The 26,533-nt window shown below is 39.1% G+C and overlaps 2 protein-coding genes across 7 annotated transcripts in view; one reads left to right on the forward strand and one right to left on the reverse strand.

Annotated features, from left to right (window-relative positions):
• Nucleotides 1-1,334: 1,334 nt before the first annotated feature.
• TATDN3 (TatD DNase domain containing 3) lies at nt 1,335-20,945 on the reverse strand. Of its 6 annotated transcripts, none has more exons than XM_008701164.1 (10): nt 20,807-20,945; nt 18,861-18,893; nt 17,885-17,958; nt 17,384-17,468; nt 12,544-12,606; nt 11,387-11,496; nt 11,167-11,222; nt 9,502-9,614; nt 5,257-5,334; nt 1,335-2,103 (listed from the first exon to the last, which is right to left on the reverse strand). In XM_008701164.1, the coding sequence occupies exons 1-10, from the start codon at nt 20,870-20,872 to the stop codon at nt 1,960-1,962; spliced, it is 822 nt and encodes a 273-aa protein (XP_008699386.1). In that variant the 5' UTR covers nt 20,873-20,945; the 3' UTR covers nt 1,335-1,959. The 6 variants fall into 6 exon arrangements, with proteins under 6 accessions (XP_008699386.1, XP_008699385.1, XP_040492289.1 ...); XM_008701163.1 differs by having other exon boundaries at nt 5,257-5,337; XM_040636352.1 differs by lacking the exon at nt 1,335-2,103 and adding an exon at nt 5,060-5,106 and having other exon boundaries at nt 5,257-5,337.
• An 81-nt stretch (nt 20,946-21,026) lies between these two features.
• NSL1 (NSL1 component of MIS12 kinetochore complex) overlaps nt 21,027-26,533 on the forward strand; it is a 34,486-nt gene continuing 28,979 nt past the window's right edge. The window contains exons 1-2 of the mRNA XM_008701162.2: nt 21,027-21,263; nt 24,559-24,634. Of these exons, the coding sequence (XP_008699384.1) occupies nt 21,030-21,263; nt 24,559-24,634 (310 nt within the window). The 5' untranslated portion in view covers nt 21,027-21,029. The remainder of the gene's footprint in view (nt 21,264-24,558; nt 24,635-26,533) is intronic.

Below are 26,533 nucleotides of genomic sequence, written 5' to 3' on the forward strand. Positions count from 1 at the left end.
ACAGAACATAAAAGATTTGCTTTTCTGGACCATGAGAGTTTATTCCTATTTTTCACAATGTTTAACATTTGGAAATCTTCGAATAGCATTTAATACATTCTTAGGCTGGAGATGAAAAATATGCACCATGAAACCAAACCAAACCAAACCAAACCAAACACAAACCAGTCAAAATGTACACAGTATTAAATCTCCATTTCAAAGAGCAGGTTGAAAGAGAACATATCTAACTTGTCTGCGGAGGTCAGCTCGACTTACTACCTCCATATGCTTATTTAAAACATATGTGAGAGCATATGATATTGCAAACTTTGTTTCAGACCGCACAGAAGATGCAAAAATGAAGTAACTGGTTTGTTCTCAAATGGTCTGTAACTTCTAAAGGTGAAAAACATACACAAGGTAACTCTAGTAAAAAGGAATGTGTGTTAAATGTCATCAGACTGGTTTTGTAGAACCTCGTTCCTCCTTTATGATAGTACTTCTCACAATGCTTTGAAATTATCTGTCCACTTTTATTACACTTTGAACTGAAGGCAAGGACCATGTCTTATACCTCCCTGTAGCCTATGGACCCAGATTAGTGGGAAACCTATTGGAGGGGCTCCATAACTGTTTGTGCGATAAATGAAACAAATAAATTGATGAGTAAATGAAGAAAGTGGCTACACAATTTAGAGGGCAGGGATTGTGTCTGGCTGGGGTGATGAGGCCAGCGGAAGTCATTTAAGTTGGATCTTAAAGGATTGAAAGGTGAGAGTTTGACAAAGGGAGTACGAGCAGAAAGAGTAGTAAATAGGCAGAAGAAACGCAGAGTTGAAAGAGAGCCGGAGCCAGATTTTAATAGAACCGCCACTACATGTAGGAATTTCATCTCTCATGATGTTGACGGGTGGTCACGTGCCTCATGAAGCACCCTCTTCTGTTCCTTAGCTAGTCTAGTTTGGCTTGGACAGTCTGCCCTACAACTAGTTTTGATTCCTCTATAAATAAATTTCAAAATATTAAAGATTATGTAAAATCACTTAGCTTTTTAGGAAGTTAATTTTTTTCTATGATAGGTACTTTTCCCGGTATTTGCTGCTTGTATAATTTAGTAAAATTAAATACTCAGGCTTTGGTATGCATCACAACGCCTAGTAAACTACGTATAAGATTTTTTTAAATTGTGGTAAAATACACATAACATAAAATACCACTCTAATAACTTCTAGGTGTGTAGGTTAGTGGTATTACTTCACATCATTTTGCTACCGTACCCACCATCCATCCACGGAACTCTTTGCAGCCAAGATTTTTTAAACTTAAAAATATAAAATATCACTGCGTGCAAAAATAGTCAGATACATTTTAATAAAGCTATGTACATTTTAAACACGTGACAATATTCAGACTGCAACTTAAACTCAGTTTGTTGCCTAAACTTTGGGGCTTGGCTTTTAACGGTGATTGCACAAACCACTGGCTTCCTAAGTCAAAATCCACGATCAATATAAAAATCTATACATTTTTCTCTTAAAAAGAAGTAATTCAAAGTACTAACAATTAAATTTTACAAACCCAGAGAAGAGATCTCTGACAGTGTAAGAAACGAGATGATCTCTTTCTACTAGATAAATCCTACGGTGGTGAAGGATCAACGTTAACTGTCCCCGTAGCACTCATGTCTTACCTGGTGGAGCCTCCCTTGCCAGAAGAGATGGCTTCAGGTCATATGGTGGTTCTACCTAATGGGGTAAGGTAAGAAGCAGTGGTGTTTCCCAATCTCCTGCTAGGACTCCATTAATTATAAAGAAGTACAAGGTAGAATCAGAATCTAGGGTTTCAGGATTTTAGGAGAAATATTTCTTTAAATTTATAATCGTCAATGTCCTTAGATGATGGCCTCTTCAGCTCAGACTCTTACTCAAAATATTTCTTTCTCTCAGTGCTGTCCCCACAGCAGATTTGGCTTCGAAGCTATTCCTGGAGCAGGTGCCGAAGCTTGGGAAACAGTCTGAATGCATTCTGTGTTGTCACTTCTATAACTTCTTCTACTGAGATCCCCTTCACCTGGGCAATATATTCTGCTGCAATGGAAATGTTTTGGGGTTCATTTCGTACCTGAAACAGAACAAAGCAGAAAGTCAATCAGACATGACACTCAAGGAAAACAATCTTGGAGACCATAGATAAAACAGAACAAAGTGAGCTGGTAAAAACCAAAGAGCTTTTTTTTTTTTTTTTTTAATGGGCAGATTAGGGGAGGCAGGGAGGCAAGGCTGGGGAGAAGGCCCTGAGCTTCAGCTTAAAAGCTACAGCTGCAAGGCTGGCCTGTCCAACATTGATTGTAAGCTGGTGTTGCTCTTGAAAAGAGCCCTGTGGTATTCCCACTGAGGTCCTGGCACCTAGCATATGAAGCAGTCTGCAGATGGTCAACATTTGGTGACCTGCCTGACTTGATGGATTAACTGTGCTTAGTTTGTTGCATAAATGAGTGCTTATAAAGGTCACTGCTCTGCGGCTTGGCCTCTTCACCTCACAGGTAATTATTACAGCTGGATTCAAGAATTGCTACTGTGTCTGGAAGACTAGATAGATTATGTACTGGTATTTCACTGATTCTAAGACACATTTCCTCCTATTAAACATCTCTGAAATTGATATATGTTTTACTTATATTCAGTGGCATGTCGTAGCATAACTGGCAGTGTTTTTTTCTTTTTTCATGGTCATAAAGCAGTGGTGTATATATAATCAGTAGTATTCAGATTTTATAAATTTGATTATTATTTTTTTGTCTACTCAGGATGATAACATTCAGAGGAATAAGATAACTATTAAAGTTTTAAAAAGTGACCTTGATAATTAGCCTAAAAAACAATGAAAAATGTGCACCAAGATTTTTGTTCCAAGACGTTCATTATATTGTTTATGATACTGTGTTGGAAACAACATAAATGACAATATCAAGTTACATATATTATGGTCTGTTCACACACTGGAATATCATGCAGTTATTAAATCTGATGAGGAAAAGTATAGTTATTGACATACAGATACCACATAAAAGCAAGTCATAAAATGTGTTTAAGCGAATCCTATTTTTATGAAAAAAAAATATATGTACATATATGGATGTTAAAAAGGCTAGAAGGACATAAAAACTTACATTTATTTAGTGCTTACTATGGGCAAGGTTTTGTTATCAGCTTTTCATGGAATTTCTCACTTATTCCTCAAAGTAACTCTGTGAGATAGGAACTATTGTTAGCAGTTTTACCTGTGTGCTGTTTTTATAGGTAAGAAGGAATCCTACAAAACTAGTATGTCAGAGGGCTGAGGTTTGAGCGTGAGCAATCCGGCGTCAGTTTGTGCTCCGAGCCACTGTGCTCCAGTGGTAGCCTCTCGGTGGTAGATGGTTCTATTTTCTTGTTTATGATTTTCTGTGTTCTCTAATTTTCTAAACACATTTTACTTAACAAAAAGCATATTCAAACTACAAAATTTATTGATTCAGTAAGTACTTCTGAGTACCTGCTATGTGCAAGGCGCCGGAATTCTTGTCAAATCAACTAAAATAGCATTTGAAATTCATTCCTGTTGGGGCACCTGGGTGGCTCAGTCGGTTAAGCGTCTGCTTTTGGTTCAGGTCATGATCCCAGGGTCCTGGGATTGAGTCCCACATGGAGCTCCCTGCTCAGTGGGGAGTCTGCCTCTCCCTCTGCCCCTCCCCCAGATCATGCGCATGTATGCACACGCTCTCTCAAATAAATTTAAAAAAAAAAAAAGAAAAAAGAAAAAAAATGAAATTCATTCCTGTTTAGGGAAAAAAAATGCTAGGTCCTTTTCCTTCTAGTTTACACTAACCAGGAAAGCAATTCTGTACCATTTTGTCCTATACACAGACAAAAACTGTAACTCGTGTTGTGATTTTTCTGTCTTCTATATTGTTTTAAGAGCTGACTTATAAAATTTATATCCAATTGGACATTAATTAGCAATAGGCACACTGCAATCATAAACAATCATAGTTTATTAAAAATCACATCACGACTACTCCCAAACCTCTGAATCTTGAGAGCCAGTCTTCTGAACCTGGTAGGCATGGAGACACATTATTTGATGGGCAGTCAAGGGCCCAAGTAAGCTACATGCTGGGAGGCGAATATAATAGGCACTAAGGCAAAAAGAGTAGATACTCTGGCTTCTTTTTGGTTATAATTTTAAAAGGTAGCAATATTTAAAGTATGATTCTTTGTGGCCTATAATAACAAAATGTAGAGCAAAGACCACATCAGTAAATCCATGACTATATTAATATTTGTACTGAAAGAAACAGAGCGTCATTGTAACATGCTAATTAAAAAAAGAAAAATAAATGTTTCTTGAGCATCTACTGTATACCAGACACTGCTAGACATCTGATATACATTATTTCATTTAATCCACAGTGTAATATTCTAATGTTATTATTGTTATTTTGTAAATGAGGAAACAGGTTTTTTTTTTAAGATTTTATTTATTTATTTGAGGGAGAGCATGGTGGTGTGGGGGAGTGGGGGAAAGAGCAGGGGGAGGGGCAGAGGGATAGGAGCAGAGGGAGAGGAGCAGAGGGAGAGGGAGAAGCAGACTCCCCGTTGAACAGGGGCCCATGCGGGGCTCCATCTCAGGATCATGACCTGAGCCGAAGGCAGACACTCACCCGACTGAGCCACCCAGGCACCCCCTGAGGAAATAGTTTCAAAGAGATTAACTAACCTGCCCAAAGTCACACAGCTAGTGGGTAGCAGAGATAGGATTTGAATCTAGGTCTTTCTGACTCTAGACACTGAACTTTTTTACTATACTGGTCTGGCTCTCATTATTATGTAAATTAAGACCTGGCCAATTTCCAATATTTGCTGGAGCACAACAGCTATATAATTAATAAAACCTCTCAACCAAGCATTAGAATAGGATTCCATTGGGGGTGCCTGGGTGGCTCAGTCGGTTAAGCATCTGACTCTTGGTTTCGGAGCAGTTCATGATCTCGTGGTCATGGGATCAAGCCCTGCATCGGGCTGTGCTCAGTGTGGACTCCGCTCCATGAGGGATTCTCTCTCCCTCTCATTCACTCTCTTCTCTCTTTTAAATAAATAAATAAATAAATAAAATCTTTAAAAAAAATACAACAGGATTTCATTGTATTTACACTGTAATGAGAAACACAACTAAACTGAAAATAGCTCAAGAGAAAGATAATCTAAATAATGTAGGAATTAGATAATCCCTTACCTGTTTTTCTGGTCCTAGTGCAGGTGAATCTGTTTCTAAGCAAATTGAAGTTAAAGGCAACTGTTTCACAAGTTTCTGCTTCTTAGAGAAAAGAGAAAGCTAGTCAGTTTAAAACACGAGACACAAAGATTAAAAAAAAAAAAAAAGGAGCATTAAATCCATATACCAATGTATCCTACTTTTCAGGAACCTAAAATTCATGCTTTCATATTCAATTAATTACATACATTACTAAATGCTCACCACAATAAATGTAGTTACTATCTGTCGCCATACAAGATTATCACAATACTATCGACAATATTCCCTATGCTGTACTTTTCAACACCATAACTTATTTTGTAACTGAAAGTTTGTACCTCATAACCCCCTTCACCTATTTTGCCCATTTCCCCACCCCCTTCCCTTCTGGCAACCACCGGTTTGTTCTCTTATGAGTCTGTCTGGTTTTCTCTGTTCATTTGTTTCATTTTTTTAGATTCCACATAAAAGTAAAATCATATGGTATTTGTCTTTTTCTGTCTGATTTATTTCACTTAGCATAATACCCTTCTGATCCATCCATTTTGTTGAAATGGAAAGATTTCATTCTTTTTTATGACTGACTACTGAAGCACTATTTGTGAAAAACTAGAAATGACCTGACCTTTACTTAAGGTAATGATTAAATAAATTATCGTACATCCCTATTGTGAAGTATTATGCAATCACTTTAAAGACGAGGTAGAGTCATATGTATAGACACAAGCAGATATCCACATATTTTCCTAAGTATTTGGAAATTGAGCAACACACTTTGAAATAATCAATATGGTTAAAGATGAAGTCACAAGGTCAATTAGAAAGTATTTCAAACTGAAAGAAAGTGAAAATACAGTATCTATCAAGACCCGTGGATTGCAACTACAGGATCTGGTTAGTGCTAATGCAACAATAGCAGTAAACATGTATATTAGAAAATAAGAAAGATTTTAAATAAATAATCTAAAGTTCTACCTTACACTATAAAATGAAACTATAAAAAGGATAATATACAGGCACACCTTGTTCTATTGTGTTTCACAAATAGTGAGGTTTTTGTTTTTGTTTTTTTTAACAAATTGAAGGTTTGCGGTGACCCTACAAGTCTATGGGTGCCATTTTTCCCGCAGCATTTGCTCACTTCATGTCTCTGTATCACATTTTGGTAATTCTTGCAATATTTCAAACATTTTCACTGTTATTATATTTGTTACGCTGATCTGTGCTCAGTGATCTTTGATGTCGCCATTGCGATTGTTCTGTGGCACTGCCACCTGCGCCCATACAAGACAGTAAGTTTTAATTGATAAAAGTTGCACGTATTCTGACTGCTCCACCCACCAGCCATTCCCTGGTCTCTCTCCCTCTCCTTGGGCCTATTTCCTGAGACACACAATACCGAAATGAGGCCAACTAATAATGCTACAATGGCCTCTAAGTGTTCAAGGGAAAGGAAGAGTCACACATTTCTCATTTTAAATCAAAAGCTAGAAATGATTAAGCCTGGTGAGAAAAGCCAAGATAAGCTGAAAGTGAGACCTCTTGGGCCAGTTCACTGAGTTGTGAATGCAAAGGAGAAGTTCTTGAAGGAAATTAAAAGTGCTGCTCCAGGGGAGACACAAATGATAAAGCAAAACAGTCTTATTACTGAAATGGAGAAAGCCTGAGTGGTCTGGATAGAAGATCAAACCAGCCACAACCTTCCCTTTAGCCAAAGCTCCATTCAGAGCAAGGCCCTTCAGTTCTACACAGGCTGAGAGAAGTGAGGAAGCTGCAGAGTTTGAAGCTAATGGAGGTTGGTTTACGAGGTTTAGAGAAAGAAGCCGTCTCCGTAACATCAAAATGCACTGTGAGGCAGCGAGTGCTGACGTAGAAGCTGCAGCAAGTTACCCAGAAGATCAAGCTAAAAGAATTCATGAAAATCTGCTAAACAACAGATTTTCAGTGTAGATAGAACAGCCTTATGTGGGAAGAAGATGCCATCTAGGACTTTCATAGCTAGAGAGAAAAAGTCTACGCCTGCCTTCAAAACTTCAAAGGACAGGCTGACTCTCAATAGGTGCTAATACAGTTGGTTGGACTTTCAGTTGAAGCCAAGGTTTACTTACAATTCCAAAAATCCTAGGGCCCTGAGAAACTGCGCTAAATTTTTTCTGCTTGTGCTCTATAGATGCAACAACAAAGCTTGGATGCAGGTACATCTGTTTACAACATGATTTAATAAATATTAAGTCCACTGTTGAGACAAAAAAGATTTCTTCCAAAATATTACTGCTCATTGACAATGCACTTGGTCACGCAAGGGCTCTGACGGAGACGGACAAGGAAAGTAATGCTGTTGCCATGCCTGCTAACACAACATCCAGGCTGCAGTCTGTGGATCAAGCAATAACTTTGACTTTCAAGTCTTATTATTTAAGAAATACATTTTCTGAGGCTATAGTTAGTATCACATAGGTAGTGATTCCTCAGATTGATCTGGGCAAAGCATACTGAAAACCTTCTGGAAAGGATTCATCATTCTAGATGCCATTAAGAACATTTGTAAGTCATAGGAAGAGGTCCAAATATCAACATTAACAGGAGTTTGGAAGAAACTGATTCTAACCCTCATAAATGACTTTGAGGGGTTCAAGACTTCAGCGGAAAAAGTAACTGCAGATGTGGTGGAAATAGTAAGAGAACTGGAATCAGAAGTGGAGCCTGTCCTCTGCTGAGAGCCTGCTTCTTCCTCTCCCACTCCCCCTGCTTGTGTTCCCTCTCTCCCTGGCTGTGTCTCTCTGTCAAATAAAGAAATAAAATCTTAAAAAAAAAAAAAAAAAGAAGTGGAGCCTGAAGGTGTGAATGAATTGTTGCAATTTCATGATAAAACCTGAATGAATGAGGAGCTGCTTGTTATGGGTGAACAGAGAAACTAGATTCTTAGGAGGGAATCTACTCCAGGTGAAGATGCTGTGAAGATTGTTGAAATAACAAAAAAAGATTTAGAATATTATATATACTTAGTTGATAAAGCCGTGACAGGGTTTACGAGGATTGACTCCAATTTTGAAAGAAGTTCTACTGTGGGCAAAACGCTATCAAATAGCATCGCATGCTACAGAGAAATCATTCATGAAAGGAAGAGTCAATGGATGCCGCAGACTTCACTGTTGTCTTATTTTAAGAAATTGCCACAGCCACCTGAGCCTTCAGCAACCACTACCCTGATCAGTCAGCAGCCACCAGCATTGAGGCAAGACCTCACCAGCAAAAAGATTACGACTCACTGAAAGCTCAGATGAAGGTTTGCATTTTTTGACAATAAAATACTTTTATTTATTTATTTTAAAAATTTTATTTATTTGAGAGAGAGAGAGAGAGAGAGAGAGCGCACACCAGCTGGGAGGATTAGAGGGATAGAATCTGAAGCAGACTCTGCACTGAATGCGGAGATGGACACAGGGCCAGATCCCATGACTCCAAGACCATGACCTGAGCTGAAACCAAGAGTTGGACACTTAACTGACTGAGCCACCCAGGTGCCCCAGGTTATCTTTTCAGTTGGTGAGTTGTAATGGTGTTTTATATACTCTGGATACTAGATCCTTATCAGATATAATTTGCAAATACCTTTTCTCATTTTGTGGGTTATCTTTTCACTTTCTCGATAGTGTCTTTTGAAGCAAAAAAGTTCAAAAATTGTTTTATTGTGGAAGTTTTAAATTTTGATGATATCCAATTTATTTTTTTCTTTGGTTGCTTGTGCTTTTGGTGTCATATCTAAGAACCCACTGCCTATTCCAAGATTACAAAGATTTTGATTTGTTTTCTTCTAATATTTCTATAAATTTTAGCTCTTATGTTTAGGTCTCTGATCCATTTTTGAGCTACTTTTCATATAAGTGTGAGGTAGGAACCTATGATTAATTTTTGTAATGTAACTAGGATACCATTGTAAGTGTGTAATAAAAGCTCATGTTTTGGGCGCCTGGGTGACTCAGTCCATTAAGTGTCTGCCTTCGGCTCAGGTCATGGTCCCAGTCCTGGGACTGAGCCCCACATCAGGCTCCCTGCTCAGAGGGGAGCCTGCTTCTCCCTCTGCCTGCTGCTCCCCTTGTTTGTGCACTGTCTCTTTGTCTCTCTCTCACTCTCTGACAAATAAACTAAAATATTTTTAAAAAAAGTTCATGTTTTAAAGGGTATTTCACAAAGCATAAAATGAGGCTTAGTTAAGGAACTTACCTGTCCACTCCTTATGATGGAAGGAGGAATTGAGAAGAAGTACCCAGCTCTTACTCCTTCCATGGCTACAGATGGCCTACCATCAAATGCATGCAGAAGCACTTTGTCAGCACCTGTCAAAGATTAAAGATAATTTAGAGTTTCCTGTCATTTCCTTAACAAGAAATTTTCCCACTAATCAAACTGTGCAACACAGGTTATAAACTTTAAGTAAATGTTGGTCACTATGATATAAAGATGAGGTTCTACGATTTTTTTTTTAAGTTTTATTTATTTAAGTAATCTCTACACCCCATATGGAGTTGAACTCAACACCCTGAGATCAAGAGTCACATGCTCTTCCAACGAGGGATGCCTTTATGGTTTCTAAAGGGTAAATGTACAGTGTTCAAACAGTAAAATAAAAAAATACAGGACATTCCTTATTTTCAGAATAAAATCAAAAGGCAATTTTTTAAGGGCCCCTGGGTGGCTCAGTCAGTTAAGCATCCAGCTCTTGATTTCAGCTCAGGTCTTGATCTCAGGGTTGTGAGTTCAAGCCCCATGCTGGGCTCCATACTGGGCATGGAGCCTACATTAAAAAAAAAAAATACAAATTTTTAAATAAACATTTGAACTTCTTATACCATCAAACCTTTTCTAGAAGTTTGTAAACTGTCAAATTAAGGTTCCTACTAGGTTTTTAAGCAGTGAAATTATCCTTAACAAGAATGCTAGTGAAAGAAGAAACAGGGAGTTCAAGGACTCAGAGACTCAATAGTCAGGATTGGCTTTACCAAATCACTTCCAGTTTTTAAAGGATAGCTGTTCAGCCTGACTAAAAATCGTGCTCTCAGTAATTCCAGTGATTCTCATCACTGAGAAATACAATGCTTTCTAGTTGCAGACAATTACATTTCCTTTACTATCTGATACTGTTTTTTTCGAACAGGAGGCGTGATCATTAGTGGATTACAATCGTAAGTGAATTATGAAATCAATTTAGTGGGCCACAACTGAGCAGCATATACTTATATGTATGTGTGTGACTGCATATATGTGTGTGCACATATTTATACATGCCTATCTGCACATACAGATAGATGTACTGCTCCGTAAACTTTGGTGGTTTTCTGTATGGGTACATACTGAGTCTCTTTATGTGTACGTAAAGTCTTGGTACCAAAAAAAGCACTCAAAGTATATTTCTTACTGCGGATGGTACTTTAAAAAGTCTGAAAATTAATGCTCTAAGATATATTTTTACTTTAGGAGCCACTGGTGAAGATGACAGTACATTTTCAGTATGACGGCCACCATCTGTATAATACCATTTTCTGAGGCAGCAGCCAGAAAACATGCAAGACCCATCTTTGCTTTGTTTCTTCCTCTCTCATTAATCAGCTGCTTAAGCTGATAAAAAATTGGAGCTGTTGATTTTTAAATTAAGGAATATAAATTACTTGATCCAATTTTTCATTTGCTCTATGCTGCCCTTCTAAATGTCATAGTCACACTTGAAAGTAGGCTGACCTGCAAAATCACCTTAGTTCATTTCCACCTCCACCCTTGCCCCATTCCCTTCCCTTTAAGAAATCAAATTAAAACATGGCTTATTCTATGAGAATATGGACTGGAACTGTCAAACTTAAATATTAGGCACATTTCTCTCAGGAACCTAAATACCTTGCTCATTTAAGAGGCTGAGGGTGGGTCTTCCAGCAGAGCGTGAATGAACATTTCTGTGTAACAACAAAAAATTCCTTTTAGGTACTTAATCTGAAAGTATTATTTTTGTTCCATTAAAGTAATTCAGAGAAAAATAAATACAGAGCTCCATCTCAGGAGAATCATTATTTAATTCGCTCTATAGCTATTAATACAGAAAGATGATCAATTAACCTACAAAGGCAAATTTAATCTTTTGGCGAACTGGATCTGCCGGATTAGGACTTGTCGTTGCTCTTCCTTCTGCTCATCAGTGCCAGCAAATCTGGGGGAGAAATCTAGTCCCACCTGTAATTGAAAAGTAAAACAGATTTACACGTTTACTGTTTAATGAATTCAAAAGACACACTGTGGAGCAGTGCTGTCCAAGAGAAATATGATGGGAGCCATACATGCAAGTCACATATATAACTTCACGTTTTCTAATAGCCACATTACAACCGCTAACAAGAATCAGGTGAAATTAATTTTAACGATATACTTTATTTAAGCTATACGTCCCAAACATCATTATAATTATATAGTAATATTATTTCAACACAAAATCAATATAAAAAAATCACTGCATTATTTTACATTCTTTTTTTGGGGGGGTACTAAGACTTTGAAATCCTTTGTGTTTTATATTACAGCATATCTCAATTTGGACCAGTCACATTTCAAGTGCTGAAGGTGTATGTGTATGTGGTTATTACATTGGACAGTAAAGATTATAAATATTTCCCTTAATACTATTTTGGCATACATTGCTATAGTCTAAATTTAAATGTTATCTTATCTTTTATCTTTGATTAGAAGTGGAGTTAATATCAAGTGATAAAAATGTTTCACGACTGCAAATTATTTAATAAAAAATGTTCTTTAATTACAAACTCTACCCTATTTTTAAATTCTTAAAAAATATATATTTTATTTATTAAGTAAACTCTACGTTCAATGTGGCGCTGGAACTTATGACCCTGAGATAAGAGTCACATGCTCCACCAACTGAGCCAGCCAGACACCCCCAACAAACTAGTCTATTTAAAGTATGTTTGTATAACTAACTATAGAGATGACCCTATTTAAGAAAAGGAAAAAAGAAGAACAAAATACACAGAAATGCTAATAAATTAGTTTTCTTCCATCAACATAAGTGTATGGTGGGGCTTTCTACTGTCTTACCCCCAGGCTCTTTAGCTTATTAAGAAAGTACTGACAAATTATTATCCAGCTAAATAAGGTGAATGTAATTATCTAAGTCAGTTATAATCACCAAAAGTGAACTAAAGATTATACTCCTATATCATATGAAAGTCTGGATTAGAAGTCATTTGATCAGCTATTTGGTGTTACCTCTCCAATTGCCAACAACTGATCCTTATAATTCTCCATAATGGGCAAAGCTACATCCAAATCCTAGGAGAAAAAAAAAAAAGTAAATTTGTTTAAATAGAAGGGTAAGGGAACTGATGCTTTAGAAAACACCTTTTAGGGGTGCCTGGGTGGCTCAGTTGTTAAGTGTCTGCCTTCGGCTCAGGTCATGATCCCAGGGTACTGGGATCGAGCCTCACGAGCCTCACAGTTGGGCTCTCTACTCAGTGGGAAGCCTGCTTCTCCCTCCCCCACTCCCCCTGCTTGTGTCCCCTCTCTCGCTGCCTCTCTCTCTATCAAATAAATAAATAAAATATTTAAAAAAAAAAAAAACCTTTAACCAGTTGAAGAAGTAGTGACAGTCATCCTTCTACAATGGTGAGCACTACTATTTGGAAATTTGAGTAGAAACATCCCACACCCAGTCAGGTTACAAGAACATGACTTTCAATGAAAAGTCTGACTTAAACACTTCCTAATCTTTAGGAGGAATTTCCTGACATTTAGGACTGATTTGGATTTCCTCCTGGAATAGCTGACCAAGAGAGAAGAAAGCTAACAGGTAGTCACTTTTGTAATTGAGTTTTTGGGGGAGTGCACTGTGTTATGTTCTTCTCTTGGGATACTAATGGTTTTTGAGTTTTTTAATAGCAACAACCCTGTACTTCCTCTGCACTATTTTCACTGATTTCTTTTGTCTTTATAATTCTACTTAGCCTATTTTTGTCCTAAAGGTTCAACATTATAAACACTAATTATCACACATATGCTTGTTTGTCGATTATTGAAGTAACTAAGTACGATTAGTTTCCATGATATTACTATTTCCACTTAAAGGAATTTGCCCTGTAAGGGTTCCCTTGTAAGACAAAGGAAAGACAAATATATGTAAAATTTGCTTCTAGATATCTTTAAAACTACTTTGAGGGTTTAGTCTCAGGATATGTAAACTGCAAAGAACTTCTACTGAGGATAATCAGAACAAAGGAGAATTAAGAAAAGAGAGGTGAAACAGATGGTAGAGGAACGGGAGGAGATTTTACAATTATGCCTGTGGAGACAGAAAACATGAGGGACAGAGTAGATCATGGCCTTAGAAATACATTCTAGTAGACTCGATAAAGAGGAATTAACACTGTCATGAGGAGCTAAGAGTATAAAACCCTAGAGATCAGAGAAGGTGTCTGACAAGAGCAGAGGTTAAACAGCGTCAGCCAAAGCTTTTTCCATATCAAACATCCAAACTGCTCTGCCTCTGAGGTTCAGAGGGGCTGGAGAAGTTGGAGATTACCCAGGAAATGGTTGACACCTGGAAAGTCTTAGAAAGAAAGTGTACATTTGGATGAAGACCAGATAGAAGGAAAAATATGCTTCTTGGATTATGTATTATCTGTGAAAAAAGCAAAAACAAATTTACAGTGAGACTGTTCCAACTTCTCAGGAAGTAATCTGGAAGTTTCTGGCAAGTCAAGAATAGTAAATAGAAATTAATATAATTCATATTACTAATTTTGTATGTGTGTATTTTTGTGTGTGGTCTCTATCATTTTATTTCAATAGATGTAAAGTTTTATAAAGACATTCACAGATCTATTTCTTTCTTTCTTTTTTTTTTTTTAAAGATTTCATTAATTTATTTGACAGAGAGACAGCCAGCGAGAGAGGGAACACAGGCAGGGGGAGTGGGAGAGGAAGAAGCAGGATCCCAGCAGAGGAGCCCGATGTGGAGCTCGATCCCAGAACTCCGGGACCATGCCCTGAGCCGAAGGCAGACGCTTAACGACTGAGCCACCCAGGCGCCCCCACAGATCTATTTCTGACTTCATTTCTATTCCCACCTCTTCCATGACGTCTCAAGTTCTTTAATAGCTAATGGTTCTATTACGGGGTTTTTAAAGATCCCATACCTCTACACCCGATGACCGGGACTACTACCACTGTATAATTATCCATGGTTTACAAATGAGGAAATTGACACTTAGCAAAGTGAAGTGCCAAAGATCAAACAAGCCAGGAGGCTGGGTCTCTGAGACTTCAAAGCCTGTGCTGTTCCCACTATGCTGCCGAAAGAAGAGAGAAGGATGAAGGGAGGAGGAAAAAAGGGGATGAAGGCAAAAGGGAAGGACAGATTTATTCTGAATGATTTTAAATAATTACAATAGATTTTTTTTTATTAAATAAAATGTTTAGTCTTCACAATCTTGAAAACAGGGTCAGGCGTGTAACACAAATGAGTGAAGTGGGCCAAGCAGGAATGGGAGCCAACTGCAGAGGACATGCCCTGCCTGCAGGGGGCAGTAGATCGCACACAGTGAATTGTGGTTCCCTGAAATATCTCTAGAGCCCAAGCCCTGCCTGGTGGTAATATTTATTGAATGAGTAAGTTCAGGAATATGCTGAAAGATCTGTGTGATGCTAGGCAGCTCTAATTTTATTTACTTACTTTATTAGAGAGAGAGAGAGAGGAGGGGCAAAGGGAGAGAGAATCCCAAGTAGGCTCCACACCCAGGGCAGAGCCCAACATGGGGTTTGATCTTATGACCCTGGGATCACGACCTGAGCTAAAGTCAAGAGGTCCAACCTTCAACTGACGGAGCCACCGAGGCACCCCAGAAACTTTAATTTTATGAACCATGTGAATTTACTAAACACTTACTACACACCTGCTTTGTACCACATATTAGGGGTTTATAATATAATCATTACAAGAAAATTAAACTATGGTACAGACTACAAGCACACCAAGAATAAAAGAGGAATAACCGCTTATCTCTAGTGTTTTCCGGAGGGCTATCCTGAGATTTTGTGAATCTAGAATTACCTATCTATTGTTGCTATTTTCATTAGTTTTGTAAGTTAGACAGTTCAATCAGTTCTACATTTATGTCAAATTCACTGACTTCCCTTTGTCTCCACCGCTAGCACTCTGGTCCAGTCTGCCATCGTCTCTCATAGGGGCTATTGCAATAGTCTTCTCACTCCTTGTGTCTTCCTTTTTTTGCACTCTTCAAAATTTGTTCTTTACACCATACCCAAGGGGATCTCTTCAAAACATAAATCCCATCTTGTCCCTCCTCACTTTGAATCCCCCCACTGATGAAGACTGAACTCCAGCAAGGCCCTGGACGAGGTGCTCCCTGCCCAGTCCCTCTGATCTCACCACCATTACTTCTCCTTCCCTCTGGTCACATCAGCTCTCTTTCTGTTTCTTGACCACATCAAGCTCGTTCCTACCTTAGGACCTTTGTGCTTGGTTGTTTCCTTTGCCTAAAACACTCTGAGCCCTCTCTCTGCAGGGCCAACTCCTTCACAGCATTCAGGTTGCAGTTCTCATATCATCACCTCAGAGAGGTCTTCCTTGACTACAATCCAAAAATCAGCATCCACAATCCCTATCACATAATCTTATTTTATTAGATACCTACGTGTATCTAATTGTTGATTGTCTGTCTGCCCCGACTAGAATATAAATTCCATGAGAGGGATTTCACTCTATAGTGCTTATAGCAGTGCTTGGAATGCAGTAGGTACTCAGTAAATACTTGCTGACTAACTAAACGAATGCCTATTCATACAAATCTTTATATAAATGAAAGAAATGCTGTCCTGCTATGATCCCCAACATTTTGGGAACTGTATCTCTCCGGCAATTTAACTAATTTTATCATCCCAGGAAAACAATTCAGGAGAGCTGAATTGTTTATTTTGTTTCAAAATAAATAGAGCTACCTGGTGTATCCTAATGTAGAAATACAGATTCATTATTATAAAAAATGAAAGACCTTGTATCTTAATTTATTCATAAGTAACAAAAAGTCTTCACTTCTTCAAAATGGTGGGTTATCAATCCCATTATGTAATAAAGCACTTAAGAAACTGTATCTCCCTGATGCTGAGTCAAGAGACAATTCTGAAATATGAGACATATTGGCTACTGTGAGTCAGTGAGATCTTGTAGTAGGATTTTTTTAGAGCCGGTATAAAAGCAGTGCAGTTTCATAGATTAAGAGCATTCCTTTAGAGACAGTTTAATATTCAAGAAGATACTGTGCACCTGAACTCATCTGTTCTCTTACGGTACTACACCTATGAATTTCTACCTTTCCTTTTCTGGATATTTTATCACTTTTTGGCCAAAGCAATATGACAACTTGGTAAAAAATGTGAAAACAAGTCACTTATAATTATACCCGATCATCACAGCTAATGTCATGTCTGTGTTTTTCCCTCTAGTCTTTTTCTTATAGAATATATTTTTACATGAATGTCACAACTAGGGAATAAACCATCTGGTATCCTGCTCTTCTCCCTATATTGTATTGTAAACATTTTCCTCATTGCTACATAACATAAACCTTATAGTTCTCATTTTCCATGCATACAGTCCATACATACACATATTTAACACTCTACAAGTTAATTTTTCCTTTATTTCTGAGCCTCTAAGCTGTTTCTGTTTTTTTCTCTGTTACAGATAATCCGGCAATAAACACCTTTGTGAAAGGCAGTGTTTCCTTCTTCTGGATTATTGCCTTAGAACATAAATCAGAGGAGCATTACTGAGTCAAAAGGTATCATTTTTTATGCTTCTTGTTTTATATGACTTTTACCTTTTTTTTTTTAAAGAATATTTATTTATTTATTTGACAGAGATAGACAGCCAGCGAGAGAGGGAACACAAGCAGGGGGAGTGGGAAAGGAAGAAGCAGGCTCCCAGCGGAGGAGCCCGATGTGGGACTCGATCCCGGGACACCGGGATCACGCCCTGAGCCAAAGGCAGCCGCCTAACGACTGCACTACCCAGGCGTCCCATCACTTTTACCTTTAATGTGACACTTCTTTGATCTCCTGGTGAAACTCCTTGAACAGGGTGAACACCCAAGCAGGGCAGGACAAACCCCTTATACCTAAAAATGTAGAATAAATAAGAAAGCAGGAATAGTAAACTAGTAGACAATGCTATGCTAAAGAACAAGTATGAAATAATTTTTTAGGGCTATGTTGATGTGATTTTCTTCTCATTCTAAAATTGGATGACCTTTGAAAGCACAAATATGACATCATAACTGCATCCTTATTAGCAACTCTTTAAATTCTTTTTTTTTTTTAAGATGTTATTTTTCTATTTGAGGGAGAGAGCACAAGCAGGGGGGAGAAGCAGAGGGAGAGAGAGAAAAGCAGACTCTCCATCTATCAGGAAGCCCAATTATGGGGCTCAATCCCAGTACCCTGAGATCATGACCTGAGCTAAAGGCAGACGCTCAACGAACTGAGCCATCCAGGCACCCCAGCAACTCTTTAACTTCTTAATGAAAAGTAGCACCTTTCTGAAAGCTGCATAATCTTTTCAAATTCTCCTGACTGTTCAGCAACCACCACAAGAGCCATAACATTGGCCTGAAACAAAAATGAACAGAATAGTTAGAGTCTTAAACAATATACATCTAACATAACTGAAGAGAAATTTAAAGTCTTCTGTACTTTTAGTTATTCTTGCTCACTCATACTCCATCAATATAATCTTGATGGCTATCACTGAGTACTTATATGTTTCAGGCACTATGTTCAGCGAATATAAATATTACCTCATTTAATCTATACAACCCTATGAGGTAGGCATTGCTGTAATCCATCATATTGATCAGAAGTTTTGGGTGAGCCAAATAACTTGGCTCAAGATCATTATGCCCATGTAATTCCAGAGCCCATGCTCTAATTAAGCTGCCATATTGAATGATGGTTGTGTATATAAAAATGTATTAGCAACCGTTTCTGACTATCACTTTAAGGGAAAGCTACAAAGTGGTAGTTACAATGAATTTCATAAAAACTTACAAAAATTAATAATCTTTTCCTGCAACAAATCAAAATGTCTCAGAAAACTTTTATAATTTCTCCAAGATCTCTGGAATAATGTTAATTTTAGAAGTGACAGACAGACCAATCTGTTCCATATAACTGGTAGCTGTGGGGACATGTTTTGGATTCAGACTATCTTGTCTGTATCACTTTACTAGCAGTCTATCTTTGGATAAATTAATCCCTAGGTCTGAGTTTCCTCCTCTATCAAACGCATAATGGTTGGCTATAAAATAGTAGCTTCTTCATAAGAATGGTGTGAAACTTTAAATGAGATAATGTACAGAAAGGGCTTAGCTCAGTGCCTGGCATATAGTAAACAGTTAATTAATGCTACTTTTTTATTAACAAAGCAACATAGGCATAGTGTATCTAAATTTCAAGCTGTTCTAGCTTGAAATTAATAGGAAAACAAAGGGCAATTATAGATATTGACTTACTTTCTTGGCTTTCTCCAACACATCATCCAGATCCTAAAATAAGCATAAATAATCACAATTATTTTAGATGAATAAGTAACTGCTCTTTGGCTGGATATATCAATGTAGCTGAGGCACCATAAAGAATGACGACAATGGCAAGGAACAGTGTGAAAGAATGTGAAGAGCTACACTCCCCCACCTTCTGTTTACTCTTCCTTTCGCTCAGTAAAATCTGGCTTCTGTTCTTACTCCACTAAAACAGAAACTGTTATTGTCAAATATAAAGGACAACTGTCTGTCCACCTCTTACTTTACCCCTCAGCAGCATTAAGAACTCCTCACTTGTCCATTCCTTCCTTCCTGAATTATTTCCCACTCTTGGCTTCTGCAATACCGCTCTCCTGCAAACACCACCCTATACCAGCTGCTACTTTCAGTCTCCTTAGCCGGCTCTCTCCTCTCAAGATTTCAGGACCCTATGCTCCTCTCTCTTTTACCCACCTCAGGTGATCTCATCCATAGGTTTTGATATATCATTATGCTAATGAGTCCTCAATTTTGAGCTCCAGACTAGAATTCTCTCCTGAGCCCAAAACTGACATTTAAAAACGACATTTCCACTTGGATGGATATTAGGCTTCAACATGTGCCAAACATAGCTCTCCTCTACAAACCTATTCCTTTTATCTGCCCTCCCCAACTGCAATCTTCCCTCCTCTCAGTAAATAGCACCGCCATCCTCCCTCCAGCATCCTCATGTCCTCTCTCTCTCCCTTGCCACATCCAATTCCTCAGCATGTACCATAGATTCTAGCTCTAAAACACACTGAATCCATCTGCTTTTCTCAAACTCCCCTACAACCACCATCTCCTGTCTACATACAGCAAAAGCCTCCAAACTGGTTTTCTAACTGCCACACTTGCTCTCCATTTTTAAGATGGAAATCAGATCTTGTCACTCTCCCTTAAAAAAAAACACCCAAAACACCTTTACTGGATCCACATTGTCCTTACCGACCTACCTCACCTAACCCCTGCAAACCTTTAGTCTTACTTCAATGGCTCTCTCTAGCTCATCACCCTGCACGTAGCCTTTCTGTAGCTTACGCGTTAATTCTACCCTGTCTGGAGCCTGCGACCTGCTTGGTTTCTACACCACCATACACCCACCTCCTTGCTTGGCTGGCTCTTTGCCTTTCCAGTTCCAACTGAAGTGTCACCTCTTTTTTTTTTTTTTTTTTTTTTTAAGATTTTATTTATTTATTTGACAGAGACAGCCAGCGAGAGAGGGAACACAGGCAGGGGGAGTGAGAATGGAAGAAGCAGGCTCCTAGCAGAGGAGCCTGATGTGGGGCTCGATCCCAGGACGCTGGGATCACGCCCTGAGCCGAAGGCAGACGCTTAACGACTGCGTCACCCAGGCACCCCTGAAGTGCCACCTCTTGAGAGGTTTTTCCCCTTAAGAGACTCTGCTCTTCCTCCTCTTTTATCAGTCTCTGGTTTCCAATGTAGCGGGTAAAACACTTTGTAACTCTGATTTTGTTTGTGTTCTGTTCTGTTTGCTTCACTCCCCCGTTAAAACTGGAGCACACGGCGCGCTGCTAAGTGCCGAAAGCACACTTTTCCTAGGAAAAGTGGACGCTCCGGCTAGGCCAGGAACTGCGAGGCCCGTGCGATAAACAGCTGGGACAAGGGGAGATAGAGGGTAAGCCCTCTTGTAAACGGGGAAGGCGAATAAAAGCCATGTAGAGATAGAGGGCTTAACCCTACTCAGGACCAGAAAGAAAAATCAGAATAACTGAGGTTAAATAGAGTCAGGAGCAAGTCACTCAGGGCCATGAACAGGGGCCTGGAAGGATTTGACGCTTGGTCCTAAGGGAAGAGAGCAAAAACAACCCGAAGGGAAAGGACGCGGGGGAGGAGGCCCTCCCCGCTCCCACGGGCCGGGCTTCGCCCTTACATACGCTGTCAAAGTCCGGGGCCGAGAGGTGGCAGTGGCAGTCCACAAACCCTACGCCCACCGCCCCCATCGCCGCCGCCACTGCCACCCTCCACTCTCCCGCCGAGCCTCAGCCGGAACGCTGCCACTGCAGCGGGTGGAGTTTCCGGCCGGACGAGTGCTTCTTCCACCAGTGAGAGCCTGCCCTTCCGCTCCCAGAGTTCCCGCTCGCAGTTCAAACTGGAAAAATGGCGGGGTCTCCTGTGTTGGTGATCCCTTCCCTTCCGCGGGACGTGGAGAGAGTGGCCGGGGCCGACGACGGGACCTCGGTCGCCGCCACCTCCCGAGAGGACTTCCGGGTGCACTGCACCTCGAAGCGGGCCGTGACGGAAATGCTAGAACTGTGCGGCCGCTTTGTGGAAAAGCTCGGGGACGCGCTGCCAGAGGAGATTCGGGAGCCCGCTCTCCGAGATGTGCAGTGGGTACGGGCCCGGTAGCCATCTCTTGTCTTATCACCCCCTTACCCTATACCCGTCTCGAGGCTCAGAAAGAGCCTACGGCAGGCTTCGCAAAGTTAACGGTGCCACTCGCTCCGGTAGAAGCAGCCGGAGAAACTCAAGGGGTCGAAATAGATGCTAGTGTCAGCTGGGTATTAATCGCTTAGACCAGCGCCGTCCAGTAGAAAAATACAAGGCGAGCTATGTATGTGACTTGAAATTAAAGGAAGAAAAAATAGGTGAAATTACTTTTAATGTTATGTCTTTTTTAGCCCGTTCTATCCAAGATACCGTTTTAACTTGTAATAATAATTTTAAAAAAGGAACGAAATCTTTTATATTCTTTTGTTCGTCTAAGCTTTTCATATCTGGCGGCTTAAATTTAGAGCTCATCTGCTTGCCGGCTAGCCACATTTTAAGGCCTCAATAACCACAAAGTGGCTAGTGGCTCCCCTAGTGGACAGTGCAGACATAGACTCGAGGAGGAATTCTCCAGGAAAAGAATAATTCTGGAAGTCAGCCAGTGTCACCAAACTAGCCTTTGGTCTTTCCTTTTGCCTGTTTTAGACATGTAAAGTCAGTGAAAACATTTTCCCTCCAAGTCTAAAGTAGATAAGGAAGCTGTCTTGATTAATAACTTCTCTGGCACTCATAACATTTCCTCTTCCTTTCTCATATTTTGCAAAGCCCTGAAGAACATAGTTTTTTTGAGGAAGGACACAACAGATTGAGGGATTGGTACCTGCCTTAAGGAAGCATACAGTCTATCTGTAGAAAATAAATTTAAAAGCTCATAATGCAGTACATTTGTGAGTTCGAACGACCACAGTGCAAACAATAAAAATAAATGTCGAATGGAAGAAGAATAAAGAAACAGCCCGAGTAGTGAGTCTTCCAGTTTTGTATACAGTAATGCTATTACCACCTTCTTGCAAGGAAAGGAAGAATAGAGACATACTTCAGGACATTTTTAGTAGTTTCAGGGAAAAGACTTTTGTTGCATAATGATCTTAGAATTTGCCCCTTTGTAGGAAGTGCTAACCTATTTAGAACATTTACTTTACAGAAAAAGAGAAGCTTGGCTTAACCTATTATACCTTATTTAATGGATGATCAAGTGAATTAGAAGATAAAGGTTTGAAGACTTAAACTACCAAGGAATTCACTTGTGTTTTATATTAAGAGCAGATAAAAGGCAAAGGCTTTAATTATGTTGATATATCTCTTTATCTAAAATCACGTAATATTGTAATGGATAGTCTAAAAAAGTCATATAGATATGATTGTGCAATGAATATTACAGCTTGTATTCTGAGAGAATCCTTGAATCCCATGTATAAAGTAAGAATTTTATTTTATAAAATCTTTAAAGTGTAGAGTGTGTACTTTAACTCATAATTATCAGTCATTATTTTATTTATGCTTATTTTTACTTATACAAAATGTGTAAAATACATTCTTGTAAAAAAGAGCTTAAAGCAAAAGTCTGAATTCCTCTCCCCTATCCCTCTTCCTTCCTGGAAATAACTTACTATTTTGGAGGGCCCATGGAGGGTGTAATCCTTCTATACCCTTTTTTATGCCTTTACATCTCTCTTTGTTGTTTTAGTTTTTCGTTTGTTTTTTACATTAATAGTGTTAGGCTGCTGTATTTAGGAATTTAGCTTCTTTTTTCTCTACCAAATCTGTCTTCGACTATTATTTGTCAGTGATATGTAGAGATATACTTTGTTCTTTTTGGGTATTGCATGATATGGATATAATATATTTAACCATTTTCCAAATTTGAATTTCGATTTCATTTGCCCCTCAGTATTTCGTAATTTCAAATAGTGCTTTACTAAACATTCCTATGTTTTTATGAGAATAGTTCTTTAGGATACATTGCTAGAAGTAAAATTGTTAGGTAATAGGGAATGTGCATTTAAAATTTTAATGGTACTACCAAATTCCTTTAGTCCCTTATTTTTTAATGTATTATGAACATTTTTAATCTTACAAAAAACAGACTAGTACAGTGGACACCTGTATATCCATCACCAAATTCAACAGTTATCAAAAATTTTTTATACTTCCTATTTTATTTATTTATTTATTTTTAAGTAGGTTCCATGCCTAAGTGGAGCTTGAACTCATAACCCTGAGATTAAGAGTCAAATGCTCTATGTCACATGACTAAGCTAGCCAGGTGTCCCTTTACAATTCCTATTTTTTTTTTTTAAGATTTTATTTATTTATTCGACAGAGATAGAGACAGCCAGCGAGAGAGGGAACACAAGCAGGGGGAGTGGGAGAGGAAGAAGCAGGCTCATAGTGGAGGAGCCTGATGTGGGGCTCGATCCCATAACGCCGGGATCACGCCCTGAGCCGAAGGCAGACGCTTAACTGCTGTGCCACCCAGGCGCCCCTACAATTCCTATTTTAAAGCAACTCCAGATCTCAATCTTTTTTTAATATTTTATTTATTTGACAGAGAGATAGGGAGTGAGAGAGGGAACACAAGCAGGGGGAGTGGGAGAGGAAGAAGCAGGCTCCCAGGAGAGGAGCCTGATGCACGGCTCGATCCCAGAACACCGGGATCACGCCCTGAGCCAAAGGCAGACGCTTAACGACTGAGCCACCCAGGCGCCCCATCAATCATTTCATTTCTATATATTTCAGTGTACATCTCTAAAAAATACAGTCCTTGGGGCGCCTGGGTGGCTCAGTCGCTAAGTGTCTGCCTTCGGCTCAGGGCGTGATCCCAGGGTCCTGGGATTGAGCCCCGCATCGGGCTCCCTGCTCAGTGGGAAGCCTGCTTCTCCCTCTCCCACTCCCCTGCTTGTGTTCCCTCTCTCGGTGTGTTTTTCTCTGTCAAACAAATAAAATCTTTAAAAAGTAAAATAAAAAATACAGTCCTTTATGAAGTAGAAATTAATTTTACTTATTTTAACCATTTTTTCTTTGTTAACACTGATGCTCGTTCAGCAGCATATGTAGTACTTGTACCCTTGAGATTCAGCTGCGCTCAACTTTGTTAGCCTGTTTTTTTCCTTCATCTTAGAAGTATATAAATTTTGTGTCAAATTTTCTCAGACGTAGCATAATGATTATCAGAGCTAAAATGTAGGTAGAATCAATGATTGAAATGGAATCTTCATTGAAAAGAATATACTAATAAGCTAGTCTATTTTTTCTTGATATTTTGTATTACAAATCTGAAGTTCTTATTTTGCCAAAATGTTTTAGTTCAATATTTAAAGTTATTTTTAGTGACTTGAGTATTGTGAATTTATTTCAGACTTTTGAATCAGCTGTGCAAGAGAATGTCAGCATTAATGGGCAAGCATGGCAGGAAGCTACAGATAGTTTTATGGGTATGTGATTTAACTTTCCTTCTGTCATTAATTTCTGAGTTATTTTTGTAGCTAATTTTATCTCAAATGCTAATTTTTAATCCCCATTTTCAGTCTTTTTTTTTTTTTTTTTAGGATTGATTGATTGACTTGAAAAAGACAGCAGACTGAGAGCACCAATGGGGTGGGGGGCGTAGAGGGAGAGGGAAACAGGCTCCCCGCTGAGCAGGGAGCCCCATGCAGGGCTTGATCCCAGGACACCAGGATCATGACCTGAGCCAAAGGCAGACTTCCAACTTACTGAGCCACCCAGGCGCCCCAGAATACTTTCTTCAGAGCAGACTTGATTGTACCCTAACAAATGGTGTTGACTTATCTAAAAAAAATCAAAGTTTTAATGGAAAGAAAATGGTCGGTGGTCAGTGTAAGAAGGAAAAAATTTAGTAGAAAAGGAATGAGATGTGTGAGAAAAGAGTTAGAATTCTCCAGCAAAGTCTAAGAGAAGGGCTACCCTGACAAGAGGGTCAGAGCGTCTTGTCTTTCCCCATGGTGATATAACAGAGTCTGACCAGCATAACTTGGCATCACTGCTTGATATTACTTGCTGTCCAGTTATACCCTTGAGCTGATTCCAAGCGCATCAAGTAACCCTCTGTGGTTATAATTTTTCTTCTCAACATTAGGATAATACTTTGCCCAGAAAATTTCACTGTCTAATCCTTGGGATTATTGTAGTTATCTCTTCAAAGTCACCAAAATTTACTTTCTAGTTTATATATTGAAATGGTAAAAGCGGGAACATTAGATTTCCCAAATATTATCAGAATGATTAGCAATTCATAGGGGAGAGGGAGTGTATCACAATCACCTAAGAGTATTTTAAACTATGCAGACTTTCCTGTGTCTTTGACTCTTGTTCTGTGAAGTCACTTTGGAATTGCTTTATTGTTTGCTCCAGGCTGCCTTTAACAATATGATTCATCAATTTATAGATTAAAAATATATATTTTCTAATAGGTTGGCAGCCTGGGTGGAGTGTGGTTATTCTTTGTCCCTTTTCCTCCTTATAACTGTGAGGGGAAATAGTTGAGAATACTACAGTTTTACCTTCTTTCATGGGCACTTGATAATGCCAAGGCGCCATACCAAATTCTAGGACATAGATGAAAACACATGGTCTTTACTATTTGGGAACTCATTGTTAGTGGAAGGAAATGGACAAGGAATTACTATACTGTTAGGAAGGGGAATAAGACCTAACAGAGTAGATTGTTGTTAAATTAAATGCATTTAATGAATGACAATGCGCTAGACAAAAAGGAGGAAGGATATCTGAAGCAGAGAGAACAGCATGTGCAAAGGCACAAAGGAGTGATATGTTTGGAAAATGTCAGAAATGAATTGGGAAGGGGCGCCTGGGTGGCACAGCGGTTAAGCGTCTGCCTTCGGCTCAGGGCGTGATCCCGGCGTTATGGGATCGAGCCCCACATCAGGCTCCTCCACTATGAGCCTGCTTCTTCCTCTCCCACTCCCCCTGCTTGTGTTCCCTCTCTCGCTGGCTGTCTCTATCTCTGTCGAATAAATAAATAAAATCTTTAAAAAAAAAAAAAAGAAATGAATTGGGAAAACTAATGGCAGGTGTGGCTAGAGAGAGAAGTTGGGGCCAGATCACAAAGAGCCCTGAGGGTTTGCTAAGAAATTTGCACTTTATCCTGTAGGCAATGGGGAGCCAGGAGAGATTTTTAAAACAGAGTTTACATGAAAGCTTTGTGTTTTAGAACCTAACTGCTGGCCGTGTAGGGGATGGATTGGAGAGGGGTGACATTCAAGGCAGGCTGATCCTAGGGAAGTTATCGCAATAGTACAGTAAAAGATGGTGAAGACCTGCCCTAAGACGGTAGGAAAGGAGAGAAAAAGGTT

Source organism: Ursus maritimus, unplaced genomic scaffold (genome assembly GCF_017311325.1).
Source record: "Ursus maritimus isolate PB19 unplaced genomic scaffold, ASM1731132v1 scaffold_2, whole genome shotgun sequence".
Taxonomy (NCBI): Eukaryota; Metazoa; Chordata; class Mammalia; order Carnivora; family Ursidae; genus Ursus; species Ursus maritimus.